The sequence below is a fragment of the Procambarus clarkii genome, chromosome 14 (assembly GCF_040958095.1).
Source record: "Procambarus clarkii isolate CNS0578487 chromosome 14, FALCON_Pclarkii_2.0, whole genome shotgun sequence".
Taxonomy (NCBI): domain Eukaryota; kingdom Metazoa; phylum Arthropoda; class Malacostraca; order Decapoda; family Cambaridae; genus Procambarus; species Procambarus clarkii.
In genome coordinates, this window is record NC_091163.1 from 37,083,696 (window position 1) to 37,098,775 (window position 15,080).

At 38.3% G+C, this 15,080-nt stretch overlaps 1 protein-coding gene across 6 annotated transcripts in view; it reads right to left on the bottom strand.

The window, feature by feature from the left end:
• Positions 1-15,080, bottom strand: part of LOC123770518 (homer protein homolog 2) — a 292,519-nt gene that overhangs the window by 27,859 nt on the left and 249,580 nt on the right. For all 6 annotated transcript variants that reach the window (XM_069324488.1, XM_069324489.1, XM_069324487.1 and 3 more), the window contains 2 exons: positions 12,047-12,231; positions 10,480-10,640 (listed from right to left, as the gene is read on the bottom strand). In XM_069324488.1, coding sequence (XP_069180589.1) covers positions 10,480-10,640; positions 12,047-12,231 — 346 coding nt within the window. The remainder of the gene's footprint in view (positions 1-10,479; positions 10,641-12,046; positions 12,232-15,080) is intronic.

A 15,080-nucleotide genomic window follows, 5' to 3' on the forward strand; every position in this document is an offset into this window, starting at 1 on the left:
ATGTTTCATTAAAAATGATTCACTTTTTATAATATATATATATATATATATATATATATATATATATATATATATATGCAGGCGATGAGTCACAATAACGTGGCTGAAGTATGTTGACCAGACCACACACTAGAAATTGAAGGGACGACGACGTTTCGGTCCGTCCTGGACCATTCTCAAGTCGATTGTGAATGTACTACGGTCGATTGTACTACGAAACGTAGTCGTCCCTTCAATTTCTAGTGTGTGGTCTGGTCAATATATATATATATGTATGTATGTATGTGTGTATGTGTGTGTGTGTGTGTGTGTGTGTGTGTGTGTGTGTGTGTGTAATTACCTAAGTGTAATTACCTAAGTGTAGTTACAGGATGAGAGCTACGCTCGTGGTGTCCCGTCTTCCCAGCACTCTTTGTCATATAACGCTTTGAAACTACTGACGGTCTTGGCCTCCACCACCTTCTCACTTAACTTGTTCCAACCGTCTACCACTCTATTTGCGAAGGTGAATTTTCTTATATTTCTTCGGCATCTGTGTTTAGCTAGTTTAAATCTATGACCTCTTGTTCTTGAAGTTCCAGGTCTCAGGAAGTCTTCCCTGTCGATTTTATCAATTCCTGTTACTATTTTGTACGTAGTGATCATATCACCTCTTTTTCTTCTGTCTTCTAGTTTTGGCATATTTAATGCTTCTAACCTCTCCTCGTAGCTCTTGCCCTTCAGTTCTGGGAGCCACTTAGTAGCATGTCTTTGCACCTTTTCCAGTTTGTTGATGTGCTTCTTAAGATATGGGCACCACACAACAGCTGCATATTCTAGCTTTGGCCTAACAAAAGTCATGAACAATTTCTTTAGTATATCGCCATCCATGTATTTAAATGCAATTCTGAAGTTAGAAAGCATTGCATAGGCTCCTTGCACAATATTCTTTATGTGGTCCTCAGGTGATAGTTTTCTATCTAGAACCACTCCTAGATCTCTTTCTTTATCAGAATTCTTTAAAGATTTCTCACATAATATATAGGTTGTGTGGGGTCTATGTTCTCCTATTCCACATTCCATAACATGACATTTATTAACATTAAATTCCATTTGCCAAGTGGTGCTCCATATACATACTTATTTTGTCCAGGTCTTCTTGAAGGGCATGACAATCATCTAAATTTCTTATCCTTCCTATTATCTTAGCATCATCAGCAAACATATTCATATAATTCTGTATACCAACTGGTAGATCATTTATGTACACAATAAACATCACTGGTGCAAGAACTGAACCCTGTGGTACTCCACTTGTGACATTTCTCCATTCCGATACATTGCCTCTGATTACTGCCCTCATTTTTCTATCAGTCAGAAAATTTTTCATCCATGATAGAAGCTTACCTGTCACCCCTCCAATATTTTCCAGTTTCCAGAACAACCTCTTATGTGGAACTCTGTCGAAAGCCTTTTTTAGGTCCAGATAGATGCAGTCAACCCAGCCATCTCTTTCCTGTAATATCTCTGTGGCCCGATCATAGAAACTGAGTAAATTCGATACACAGGATCTTCCTGATCGAAAACCATACTGTCTGTCTGATATTATATCATTTCTCTCCAGGTGTTCTACCCATTTAGTTTTGATTAGCTTTTCCAATACTTTCACTATTAAACTTGTCAATGATACAGGTCTAGAATTGAGGGGGTCTTCCCTGCTGCCACTTTTGTAGATTGGAACTATGTTAGCCTGTTTCCACACGTCTGCTACGATTCCTGTACACAGGGATGCCTGAAAGATCAGGTGAAGTGGAATGCTGAGCTCAGATGCACATTCTCTCAGAACCCATGGTGAAACGCCATCTGGGCCAGCTGCTTTGTTCCTCCCGAGCTCCTTTAGCATATTTTCCACTTCATCTCTAGACACCTCTATCCGCTCTATGTTGTTCTCTGGAATTCTTATTGTGTCTGGTTCTCTGAAGATTTCATTTTGTACAAACACACTTTGGAACTTTTCATTTAATGTTTCACACATTTCCTTTTCATTTTCCGTGAATCTGTTTCCCATTTTCAACCTCTGGATATTATCCTTTACCTGCAATTTGTTGTTTATGAATTTGTAGAATAGGCCCGGTTCTGTTTTACATTTATCTGCTATCCCTTTTTCAAAATTTCTTTCTGCCTCTCTCCTTACTGCTGTATAATTGTTTCTCGCATCTTTGTATCGCTGGTATGTTTGGGGGTTTGGCCTCTTCCTATACTGATTCCATTTTTGTGTCTTTTGGTCTCTTGCCCTCTCACAATTTCTGTCGAACCAATCCTGTTTTCTGGTCCTGCATCTCTGTTTTGGTATGAATGTTTGTGTGCCTTCCTCGTATAGTTTTAAAAATTTGGCATACATTTCATTTACTTCCCTGCCTAGCAACAATTCTGTCCAATTACACTCATTAAAAAAATTTCGAAGTTCCCCATAGTTGCCTCTCTTTAAATCGAGTTTATCAGCTGTTTCAATGTCCCCATTTTCTTCTAGATGATATCTTAAAGCATATTTAATGTCTAACAGGACGTGATCACTCTTTCCCAAGGGAGGAAGGTACTGGATGTCAAAAATCTCTTCTTCTTTCCTGGTGAATACTAGATCCAGTACTGACGGTATATCTCCTTCCCTCATTCTTGTGGCTTGCTTTATGTGTTGATACAAGAATGTCTCCAGAATGAGGTTCACAAATCTGCATGTCCAAAAGTCCTCCGTTCTTGCTTCATAGGCCTCCCAGTCTATTGCTCTAAAGTTGAAGTCCCCCACTATCAACAGTCGTGATTTATCTTTATCTGCTTGTACAATAATATCTCTCATGACCATTATGAGGCCCTCTCGTTTGTCATCCAGTTCTTCCTTTGTCCACGTGTTGCTTGCTGGTGGGCTGTAGGCATTTACAATTATCAGGTTATCATCCTGATTCCAGACCTGCAATGCCATTATGTCAATATCTCGAGGGTTTTCAAATATTAACTCTTTTACCTTCAGGTGTTTTTTCACCAGTACAGCCACTCCTCCTCCCTTCCTAGTTTTCCTGTCACGTCTCCAAACTGAGTAGCCTCTTGGGAATATGACTTCATTTATTATATTTCCTTCAAGTTTCGTCTCTGATAATGCAACAATATCTGGGACCCTAAGCTGGATTATATCTTGCAACTCCAAAGTTTTTGACCTCACTCCATCTATGTTGGTATATACAATTTTCAGGAACATGTTCCCTTTTCCTTTGCTCTTTACTCCCCCTTCCACTACTGATCTTGTTGCTTTGTTTTTATGTACCATTTCACAAGCTTTCCAGTCCCTGTCACTTTGTAAAAAAAAGAATTTCTGTCTTCTTCATTTCTATCCCCATTTAGCCGTTTTGCCTCAATTAGGTTCATTTTCAGCTTTTCTCTGTCTTCCTTGGAGAGGTCTTGTCTTATTGACCAAGATTTGCCAACCTCATCACTCTGCAGTTTCCTGGCATTTCTTAGCACTTCCATCATGTTTTTCACTCCATTAAAGGTCACCCTTAAGGGGCGGTTCTTTTCTTTCTCATATTTTCCTATTCTTCTAAAATCACTGACATTTTCCTTTGAGCCTTCTCCTAAACCTACTATTTTCTCTATGATTTTCATCTCTTCTGCCGCTCGGTCCACCCTAGATGGAATTTCCTTCTCTAAACATCCAAAAATGATTATGGACTTAGTTCTATCTGCAGTGTTTTGTACCAGTTTACTGTTGGTAACCAGTTCTTTCCTAATTGCTTGCCTAATTTCTGCTTCTTGTTGGTCATTTCTGGTTTTGACTTCCGAACACACTTCTTTGATAGTCTCTTTCTCTTTTACAACTTCACCATATGTCGCTTTTATTTCTTCTTTATACTTTTCTAGTTCTTTATTCACCTCCTCTATGTGAGTTGTCAGTGAAGTTTCCAGTTGGAGATCCTTACCTAACTCTATGTTAGCCCTTAGGCTTGCTTGGAGTTGTTCACCATATGAGTCTATCTTCTTGTTTATTTCTTCAAAGTCACCACACTTCACTTTCCACACCTCATTTTCTTTCACTAGTTCCTTGATTTGCTCCTCCTGATTTGTTACCTTGTCTGTTAATGCAGTAATAATCTTACCTTGTTGAAGCATACTCCCTTTTAGAGTGCAAAGCTCACTCCAAAGAGCTCCATTGTCCTCTTCTAATTTAAGCACTTTTTCTTCATACTTCTTTTGCATATCCTCAATTATCTCTAACCTGCCAAGAACACCTCCTTTCCTTATATCTTGTGGTGAGAATCCTTTGAAACCATCATCTGATGGTGTGTCTACCTTCTCAGTGGGGGTGGTGGCGGCGGCCATCTTTGATTTTGTTCTAGACCAAAACAAACTTTTCCACTCGGCTATTTTCACTCAGTTTTACTTGTTTATTGTATTTTATTTGCTTTTACTCTTCCCTGAACCTATATGTAACCTGGGACACCACTGTAGCCCTCAACCTGTTCCCAATACTTAGGTAATTCGATATTTCCAGGAGCTTGCTGCAGTGTGACTTCTGCCTCCTCCAGCTTCACCTCACCCATGTATGTATGTATGTATGTATGTATGTATGTATGTATGTATGTATGTATGTATGTATGTATGTATGTATATGTATATATATATATATATATATACATATACATATACATACATACCAGAACGCACTTCTCAGCCTACTATGCAAGGCCCAATTTGCCTAATAAGCCAAGTTTTCCTGAATTAATATATTTCCTCTAATTTTTTTCTTGTGAAATGATAAAGCTACTCATTTCATTATGTATGAGGTCAATTTTTTGTTATTGGAATTAAAATTAACGTAGATATATGACTGAACCTAACCAACCCTACCTAACCTAACCTAATCTATCTCTATAGGTTAGGTTTGGTTAGGTAGCCAAAAAAGTTAGGTTAGGTTAGGTTAGGTAGGTTAGGTAGTCGAAAAACAATTATTTCATGAAAACTTGGCTTATTAGGCAAATCGGGCCTTGCATAGTAGGCTGAGAAGTGCGTTCTGGCTACTAGGTATGACATACATATATATATTGTGACGATAATCTCTTTCAAGAGAGATTGAGCCTGCTCTTCTCTACATGAAGTTACGTATTTTATTCAAGAATAAGATGCTACCTTGAAGATACGTCTACCAGTAGCACAAAATGTTTGACCAGGAGGCAAAACGTACCCAAGACTCAACCCCTACTCCACTCCCTCCACGCCGGCTCGTCATCAACCAGCGAACTACCCTTCCCAGCCTGCCTGCTCCTGATTGGTGACTCGCCAACTGCACACCTGCACACTGCACTTCAGCGCCCTCTACCTGAGTCGATGTCTGGGCTTGGTCCAGCCATTTAAGTCAGAATATCCTTGTGCTCTCAAGCAATGAACAACTAACTGATATATGTGTATCAGTGGGATGTCTCGCAGCTAGCGCCATATTCTCAGCACCTGATTATTTTTCACCTTTAAACGTTATATTATTGTAGAGTAACTTCATCCCTATTATTCATTTATGTTATATTGTTTTTGACTTGTTCTTTTGCACTGTATATTGCCAAGGGATTGTCTTTGTTTATATTTTGTTTTCTATGTTAATTAAAGTTTCATTGTTCATATTTTTGTGTTTTGTGTGTGTTCCTTTACTTTACCACAGACAAACAGGCAAGCAGTCTATCTTTTTTTTTGTAAGTGTGACTAGGCATTGACACCTGCCATTGGAGGACTGCCGAACATCTACACTCCAACACTTTCCCGTCACAATATATATATATACATACATACATACACATACATATATACATACATACATACACACAACATCATTGATCACAACATTGATCAGGGTCAACACTTGCATCAGAGGAGCTCCAGCATATTTCAACAATCCTAAGTATTGTAGTACAGGATGATGATAGTGAGTGGTGTCCCAGAGAACATAAAGGTATAGTGCTTTTGAAAAATAGGTGAGATAACAGGAATGTGCCAAGAGAAGTGAAAAATCAAATGAGAAAAAGTTGCCCTAGTGTTTCCAGTGCAGAGAAGAACATTCAAGATGGCCGCCAGCAAGAGGAAAAATAAAGCAGAGCTTGATTTTGCTGGATTCAGTGAAGAAAGCATTGATATAACCAGTCTATACAACAAGTTGGTAAAATTAGATACTATAGTGACCTCTCATGTAGAAATAATTAGAAAATTGAAAGAAAGTAATGAACATTTGAATAGCAAAGTTGTATGTCTTGAGAGTTTAGTGAAAGACTTGTGCAAGGATAAGAATCAATTGGAACCAAATTGCAAAGCCATGGAAGAAGAAAATAAACTCTTAAAAATAGCTTTGGAAGAAGTTAAAGTAAATTTAAACATAAATGACTACAATAGGTTAGGTAAGGAAATTCAACAGGAGAAACTGCTTTTGTCAGCACAGATGGAGGAAGTTACACAGGGAATAGAACAGTGCAGGAAAGATATGCAACTCACTTATGCACAAGTGGCCAAGGAGAAGGAAAAAATTGAAGAAGCAGTAAAGAAAGCCCAACACTGCAGCAACCAAGATAAAACAAACATTAGGCTGGAAGTGAGAAAAGAATTGGCATCTAACCCGAAGTTGATGCAAAACACAGTTGATCGGAGCAAATCCCTGATAATTTTTGGTTGCAAAGAAAAGGAGATAACATCTAGGTCAGAAAGAGCTGTAGAAGAAGCGAAAATAGTAGATAAAATTGTTGGCTTACTACCATAGAGAATGTGTGCGACTACAGGAGAATAGGCAGATACGTAAAAGGGAAAGATCGACCTTTGAGGATCACCCTAAATGGTGCCAAACAGATGGAAGAAATACTCAGGAATGCTAGAAAATTACAAAGTGATGAGGATGGGAAAGTGTGGTCGTTAAGACGAGATATTTCAAAAGAAGACAGAGAGAAGCTGAAACTGAACCTCGCCGAGGCAAAACATTTAAATGAGAGCAGGAATGAAGAAATCAATTCTTTTCTCTACAAAGTGATAGGGGTAGGCAGACCAGTAAAGTGGTACATAAAGGCAAACCAACAAAATATATAGAGAGGGGAAGTGAAGAATAAGGAGAGGGGGAACAAGTTTCTGAAGATTGCATACACCAACATAGATGGAGTGAGATCAAAGATACTGGAGTTAAGTGATGTAATACAGCTCCAGACACCAGACATTGTTGCACTCACGGAGACAAAACTTGTAGATGTTATTATAAATAAGGTAATATTCCCAAGGGGCTACTCAATTTGGAGACGGGACAGAAAAATTAGGAAAGGCGGTGGCGTTGCTGTGCTGGTGAAAGAACACCTAAAGGTGAAAGAAATAATGACTGCCAATCCACAAGAAATTGACATAATAGCACTAGAGATCTGCCATGAGGATGATAAACTAATGATCATAAATGCATATAGTCCACCGCCAAGCAGCACATGGTCAGAGGAGGAGCTAGATAGTAAATGCGAAGGTCTTATAACAATAATGAGAGAGATTATAGCGAGAGCGGATAACGATAGATCACGACTGTTGATAGTCGGTGACTTCAACTTGAAATCCATAGACTGGGAAGCATATGAAGCTAAAACAGAAGATTTTTGGACCTGTAGATTTGTAGACCTCATCCTGGAAACATTCTTGTATCAACATGTTAAACAAGCTACGAGGATGAGGGAAGGGGACGTTCCCTCCATGCTAGATTTGATATTTACCAGGAAGGAGGAAGAGATATTTGACATTCAGTACCTTCCTCCCTTGGGTAAAAGTGACCATGTCTTTTTGGGAATAAAGTATGCAATGTGTTATAATCTGGAAGAAAATAAGGAGGTTGAAGCAGTTGAAAAATCTGACTTCAGGAGAGGACATTATGGCCACCTTAGAATTTTTTTTAGTGAGTATAATTGGACAGACTTGATGCTAGACAAGGAAGTGAATGAGATGTATGTCAAGATTTGTGAAATATATTATAAAGGCACAAAAAAATTTATACCAAAACAGAGATGCAGAACTAGGGAACAGGACTGGTTCAATAGAAATTGCGAGAGGGCCAGAGACCAAAAGACACAAAAATGGAATCAATACAGGAAGAGGCCGAAACCCCAAACATACCAGCGATACAAAGATGCGAGAAACAACTACACGGCAGTGAGGAGAGAGGCAGAAAGAAATTTTGAAAAAGGGATTGCAGACAAATGTAAAACAGAACCAGGTCTATTCTATAAATTCATAAACAACAAATTGCAGGTAAAGGATAATATTCAGAGGTTGAAAATGGGAAATAGATTCACGGAAAATGAAAAGGAAATGTGTGAAACACTAAACAAAAAGTTCCAAAGTGTGTTTGTACAAAATGAAATCTTTAGGGAACCAGATACAATAAGAATTCCAGGGAACAACATAGAGCACATAGAGGTGTCTAGAGATGAAGTGGAAAAAATGCTCAAGGAGCTAAGTAAGAACATAGCAGTTGGTACAGATGGAGTTTCACCATCGGTTCTGAGAAAATGTGCACCTGAGCTCAGCATTCCTCTTCAACTGATTTTTCAGGCATCCCTGTGTACAGGAGTTGTAGCTGATGTGTGGGAAAAGGCTAACATAGTTCCAATCTACAAAAGTGTAAACAGGGAAGACCCCTTAATTATAGACCTGTATCATTGACAAGTGTAATAGTCAAAATATTGGAAAAAATAATTAAAACTAAATGGGTAGAACACCTGGAGGAAAACAATATAATATCAGACAGACAGTATGGTTTTCGATCTGGAAGATCCTGTGTAATGAACTTGCTCAGTTTTTATGATCGAGCCACAGAGATTTTACAGGAAAGAGATGGTTGGGTTGACTGCATCTAAAAAAGGCTTTTGACAGAGTTCCCCATAAGAGGTTGTTCTGGAAACTGGAACATATTGGAGGAGTGACAGGTAAGCTACCAACATGGATGAAAAATTTCCTAACTGACAGAAAAATGAGGGCCGTATTCAGAGGCAAAGTATCAGATTGGAGGAATGTTACGAGTGGAGTACCATAAGGGTTCAGTTCTTGCACCGGTAATGTTCATTGTCTACATAAACGATCTAACAGTGGGAATACAGAATTACATGAACATGTTTGCTGATGATGCTAAGATAATAGGAAGGATAAGAAACTTAGATGATTGTCATGCCCTTCAAGAAGACCTGGACAAAATAAGTATATGAAGCAACACTTGGCAAATGGAATTTAATGTGAATAAATGCCATGTTATGGAATGTGGAATAGGAGAACATAGACCCCACACAACCTATAAATTATGTGAGAAATCTTTAAAGAATTCTGACAAAGATAGGGATCTAGGGGTTACCTTATCTTGAGGTTACCTTGAGGTGCTTCCGGGGCTTAGCGTCCCCGCGGCCCGGTCGTCGACCAGGCCTCCTGGTTGCTGGACTGATCAACCAGGCTGTTGGACGCGGCTGCTCGCAGCCTGACGTATGAGTCACAGCCTGGTTGATCAGGTAATCAGTGTCAATGATCAGGTTGGGGTGGTTCTAGATAGAAAACTGTCACCTGAGGACCACATTAAGAACATTGTGCGAGGAGCCTATGCTACACTTTCTAACCTCAGAATTGCTTTTAAATACATGGATGGAGAAATACTAAAGAAACTGTTCACGACTTTTATTAGACCAAAGCTGGAATATGCAGCGGTTGTATGGTGCCCATATCTTAAGAAGCACATCAACAAACTGGAAAAGGTGCAATGACATGCTACCAAGTGGCTCCCAGAACTGAAGGACAAGAGCTACGAGGAGAGGTTAGAGGCATTAAATATGCAAAAACTAGAAGATAGAAGAAAAAGAGGCGATATGATCACTACGTTCAAATAGTAACAGGAATCGATAAAATTGATAGGGAAGAATTCCTGAGACCTGGAACTTCAAGAACAAGAGGTCATAGATTTAAACTAACGAAACAAAGCTGTAGGAGAAATATACGAAAATTCACTTTTGTAAATAGAGTGGTAGACGTTTGGAACAAGTTAAGTGAGAAGGTGGTGGAGGCCAAGATCGTCAGTAGTTTCAAAGCATTATATGACAAAGAGTGCTGGGGAGACGGGACACCACGAGCGTAGCTCTCATCCTGTAACTACACTTAAGTAATTACAACCTTCAAGAGCACCTCCACCTCTTGAAATGATAAATATTCACTTATTTTCATGTTTTACTTAAATTCTTAAATTTGCATACAAATTAATAATTCTTTCATGAAAAAGAATTATTGGGAATTTGTTTATTTTTGTATGCACATAGGAGGGGTATGAGCATGTCTCCGTAGCCACTGCCCAAGGGTTAATTGTACACAAATGAAACCTCTTTTTACGTAAATAACATAAAATGCAAAAAATATTACATACTGTAAACATGCACATTTCCATCACAGTCAAGCATTAGTGCTTACAAACAGAAAGATTGTGTTCACCTGTATTTTCTCCCGTTGGTCATCAGCTCGGGCATGCTGAAGCTGATTTTCTAATTCGTCGATTGTCGCCTCCCTAGACCTTATCTGTTCCTCAAGGTTTTCCAACCTTGCTTGTAGACATGCCATCTCCTTGACAAGTTCTTCCGATTCACCTCTACCAACTAATGGAACATTAATTTAATAAAAAATTAACTATGTTATTAAAACAATGGATAAAATACACATTATAAGAAAATCTGAGGAAAAAAGAAGCAAATTTCCTGAGAAGTAAGTTTTTTGAAGAGCAAGGTTTCTGAATGACAAGTTTTTTAAAGAGCAAATGGTGCCTATAAACTTCAAGAATAGATATGTGTGCAGTGATTTTAAAGCTGGTAAACTGAGAGGAATTATCTGTGTGGTTGAGAAGTGTACAAAAAACCAGCGTTGAATGTAATGAAATGCCATTTTCTGGGTGAGCCCCGGAGGCTCCCTGGAGCTTATCGGGCTAATGTATGTTATATTAGACCGGGACATTAGCTAAGGAGTTCAGACCTACCAGGGACCAGCGCCAGAACCTGGCCCCTTTAGAGAGGTTTCAGGGAGCAATGGCACTGGAAAACCCTCTTGTGGTTGGGGTTTTCCTTATCTGCCATCGACCGGGGTTAGGCACCCAGAAAGGTAGGCCTACCTTTCTGGGTGCCTAACCCCGGTCGATGGCAGATAAGGAAAACCCCAACCACAAAGGGGTTTTCCATGGCCATTGCTCCCTGAAACCTCTCTGAAGGGGCCAGGTTCTGGTACTGGTCCCTGGTAGGTCTGAACTCCTTAGCTAATGTCCCGGTCTAATATAACATACATTAGCCCGATAAGTTCCAGGGAGCCGTAGGGGCTCCCCACAGAAAATTGCATATTACCTGCTGGAAAAGTATGAAAGTTATGTTTATTTTTGTTTTACTGCGATATAGACTGATAATGTGCATATTTCCACATTTTGTATTTTAATGTTGGAAAATCAATGTTGAAATTTTCATTAAATTCACACATTTATCTCTGTCACTCACAATATATTATAAAAACACATTTTGTATGGTATCTATATTTTAGCAAATTCATTTGCAAACATTTTGACATCAAATTCATAGTTATAACTCCAAAACTAACTGAGAAACCTTGGCATGAGTATGAACATTTTAGAGGTTGCCGAGTGCAACTCAAGATGCCAGCAACCTTAACGGTCGGATATGAACTGATGGGCTGCAAAGTTAAAGTGTTAAATACAGCAATGTGTGCTTGCAGAGGGAGTCTCTTATTATTATTGATATAGAGGGACTGAAAATGATGTTGAGTACAACTGAACTCGAGATATATCAATACTGTACTATCTTCTATTGATCTACACTTACATTTGTTTAAAATGCATCAGTTCCACCTTGTTTTACAGAGCATAGAAAGAAAGATAATAAAAAGAGTACATAATGAATTTTTTTAATTAAAATTTTAATTTAAAAATATTACTAATGAATTAATTATTCTATAATCAATTTTCTAATTACGGGTAATTAGAAAAATTTTAGTAACATTTACTTACTTCGCCCTCCAGCATCTAATTCGTGAATACGTGTCTTCATGCGATTATTCTCTTCCTTGTATGTCTGTAGTTGCTTCTTCCATTCTTCAACATTAGCTGTAGATTCTTGTAGTGCTGATGTTAACCGGGCATTTGTAGTTTTTAATGAATTTAACTCGATCTCCCACTTTTTAGCATTGGCCGAACTGTGGAAATATATATGGCATAATTATGTGTTTGTGTGTGTGTATGTGTGTAATTACTACATTAACCATACAAAAATATTACAAGCATCATATTTCACCACAATGAAACTAAAACTAGTCTCTAAAACTGTAAATTTTTTCTCCCACAATTATACATTTTTTGTGAAGATTTCTGGAGTATATACAGATCAATGTGGCAAGTGTTTAGGGAAGCTCTTCACACATTATCTTACCTTAGATACACTATTGCACAGACTAAAAATGTTTAGATGAATAAAGTAGTCTGGCTGCCTTAGGATTAGATACACTTTGCTCGTTACATGAGCAATGCAAATGCTATTCAATGGATTTTTGGTCATTTTCAATTTGCCTAAAGAAGCTAAGCTGTGTCTGTGCCAACAAGTCCCTAGCGGTCCAGGTTTCTGGGCACCATTCCTTCACTCCATCATGTCCCTGATCCTAGTCCTCAAATCCCAGCTCTTTCTCCTCATATCCCAGCTCCATGTCCTCATATCTCAGCTCCATGTCCTCATATCCCAGCTCCATGTCCTCATATCCCAGCTCCATGTCCTCATATCCCAGCTCCATGTCCTCATATCTCAGCTCCATGTCCTCATATCCCAGCTCCTTGTCCTCATATCATAAGATACTGTAATTCCCCCTAAAGCCATACATACAGTACAGCAAAACCAAATAGCTAGAGTTCTAAGAGAGTGTTCTTTGTCAGCAGAGAAACAATAGTAAAACACTAAGGTTTGGAAAGAGGTGAAATAAATGAGGGTGGATTTATACTCAATGGAATGAAATTGTACATATTAGCTATTTGGGATATATAAAAAAAGCAGTAGAGTAGCTTTTCATTCAGTTGAGCCGAGTTATAGTAGTTATCCATATATAAATGATAACCTTTGTTCTTCAGTGGTTCAATCATGCCCATAACCATTTGAATTGTTGTCTTCCCAATTCCTGCATACACTACAAAATCATAGATGTAACCAGTATGCTATTCAGCCAACATGTACAGCATTACTCCATACTTATCAGGCTTATTTGGATTATAAACCTTGAAAGCTCAATGACATTGTACCTTCATCCAAACACAAACTTTTCTGAGGAATACAGTATAAATTATTTTGCATTTGTATCTGAGATATTCCATGAATGTTCTAACCTTTATTAATCTATCTTGATTGTCTTTGGGAATGGCATTATTGTTATGATTATGAAAATACTTTGCAATCAATTCATATCGTCGCGCAGCCATAAAAATATTAAAAGAAGGTACATGCCACAATTGACCTGTTTGTCAGTACATTCTCATCACTGGCATCTTCACAATGCCTATCAACATTGTCACTCCCAAATATCTGGCAAGCTCTTTTACACTCACTTCATCCCACTTATTGTTTGTGTTGTTAAGACGCATTGGACATGCTTTGTGATGCATAAAAATTTGTTTCATATATCATAAATTTCAACAAATCTCGAGTAATAAATAAATAACCGTAAAAATCCCAAGGGAGTGCTTGGTACTGGTACAGTCAAGCCTGGTGTTCCAGTAAAACTGTCTACAGATGGTGGAGTGTTGTCAGTAGACCAGGCTTCACCAGAACTGGTGTGTGGGGGGGGGGTATGTTGGGTACAAGCGGTATGCACTGTATGAGTTCTAATAGCAGGCCCTGCATGTGTGGCGGTATCAAGATCACCACCACCACCACTCCCATCACTTTCAATTTCATCCTCACCTGCTGTTTTGGTTTCAACCACCTCACTATCTACATCACTGTCACTTTTGGCATTTTCAAGATCAATGTAGAGTGTATATGTACAGTGTATAAAGGCAGTAACAAACATAGCTGAGGAAAAATAGCTGGAACGGGCACAGGTGATGGATGCGAGGTGAGGTCGCAGCGGTCACGAGAGTAGACACGATAACAATGGACCTACCGTGAGGCAGGCGGTGCCGTGATGCCATATGGCCATCTCAGAAAATGGGAAGACGTTGGTGAAGATTATAAAAACACATTCCATAATGATCGGGAAAAAATGGAATTTTAACAAATACTTTAATTTCAGACGCAAAATGTGTCACTGCCAGACATCCGTCGAGTTATTTATGGACGCAATATCTGTCACAGACAGCCGAAAGTGTTAAATTGTGGGCTTAGAAGATTTATACACATTTAGATTATCATAGAACTCTAAAATCCATATATTAAAGAATAAAATAATACAGTCGATAGATTTGACTATATGTACAAAAATAAATTAACTTCAGTCAGATTGATCATATATCTGCTAATGTTTGATTGCATATGCAATTGTGTGTAATATCTTTGAATAGGTTAAAGTAGAAATCTTTCACAGGTTGGTTAATGCAGCTGCTACCACCCTTTGTCATAATTTAACCCTTAGGCAGCAGTCATTGTCATGTGTTGATTCACAGAGTAATGCGGTTATCGTCATATGTTGATTTACTGGGTAATGCAGTTATCGTGATATGTTGATTCATGGGTTAATGCGGTTATCGCAACTCCTCCTTCTGTTTAGATAGTAATCTATTGTGACGATCGTCAATAGTCAGAATTCGTACGTTCTTAGCTTTTAGATAGTAGTATACTGACTAGTAAGGAATTCTTTTAAAATAAATGAAGCTAAAACAAACTTAAGGGGCCGGGAAATGAAATTTTGCGTCTTGCTCAAACGCTTTCAAATTTTTTGTACTTAATCTACAGTATTAGGCACATGCTCCAACTTTGTCTAAATGATCACCAACATAACTTGAAAAACAAGAAAATTAAAAATAATTATAAAATAACTTATGTTAACTACAGTATTGAAAATTTAAG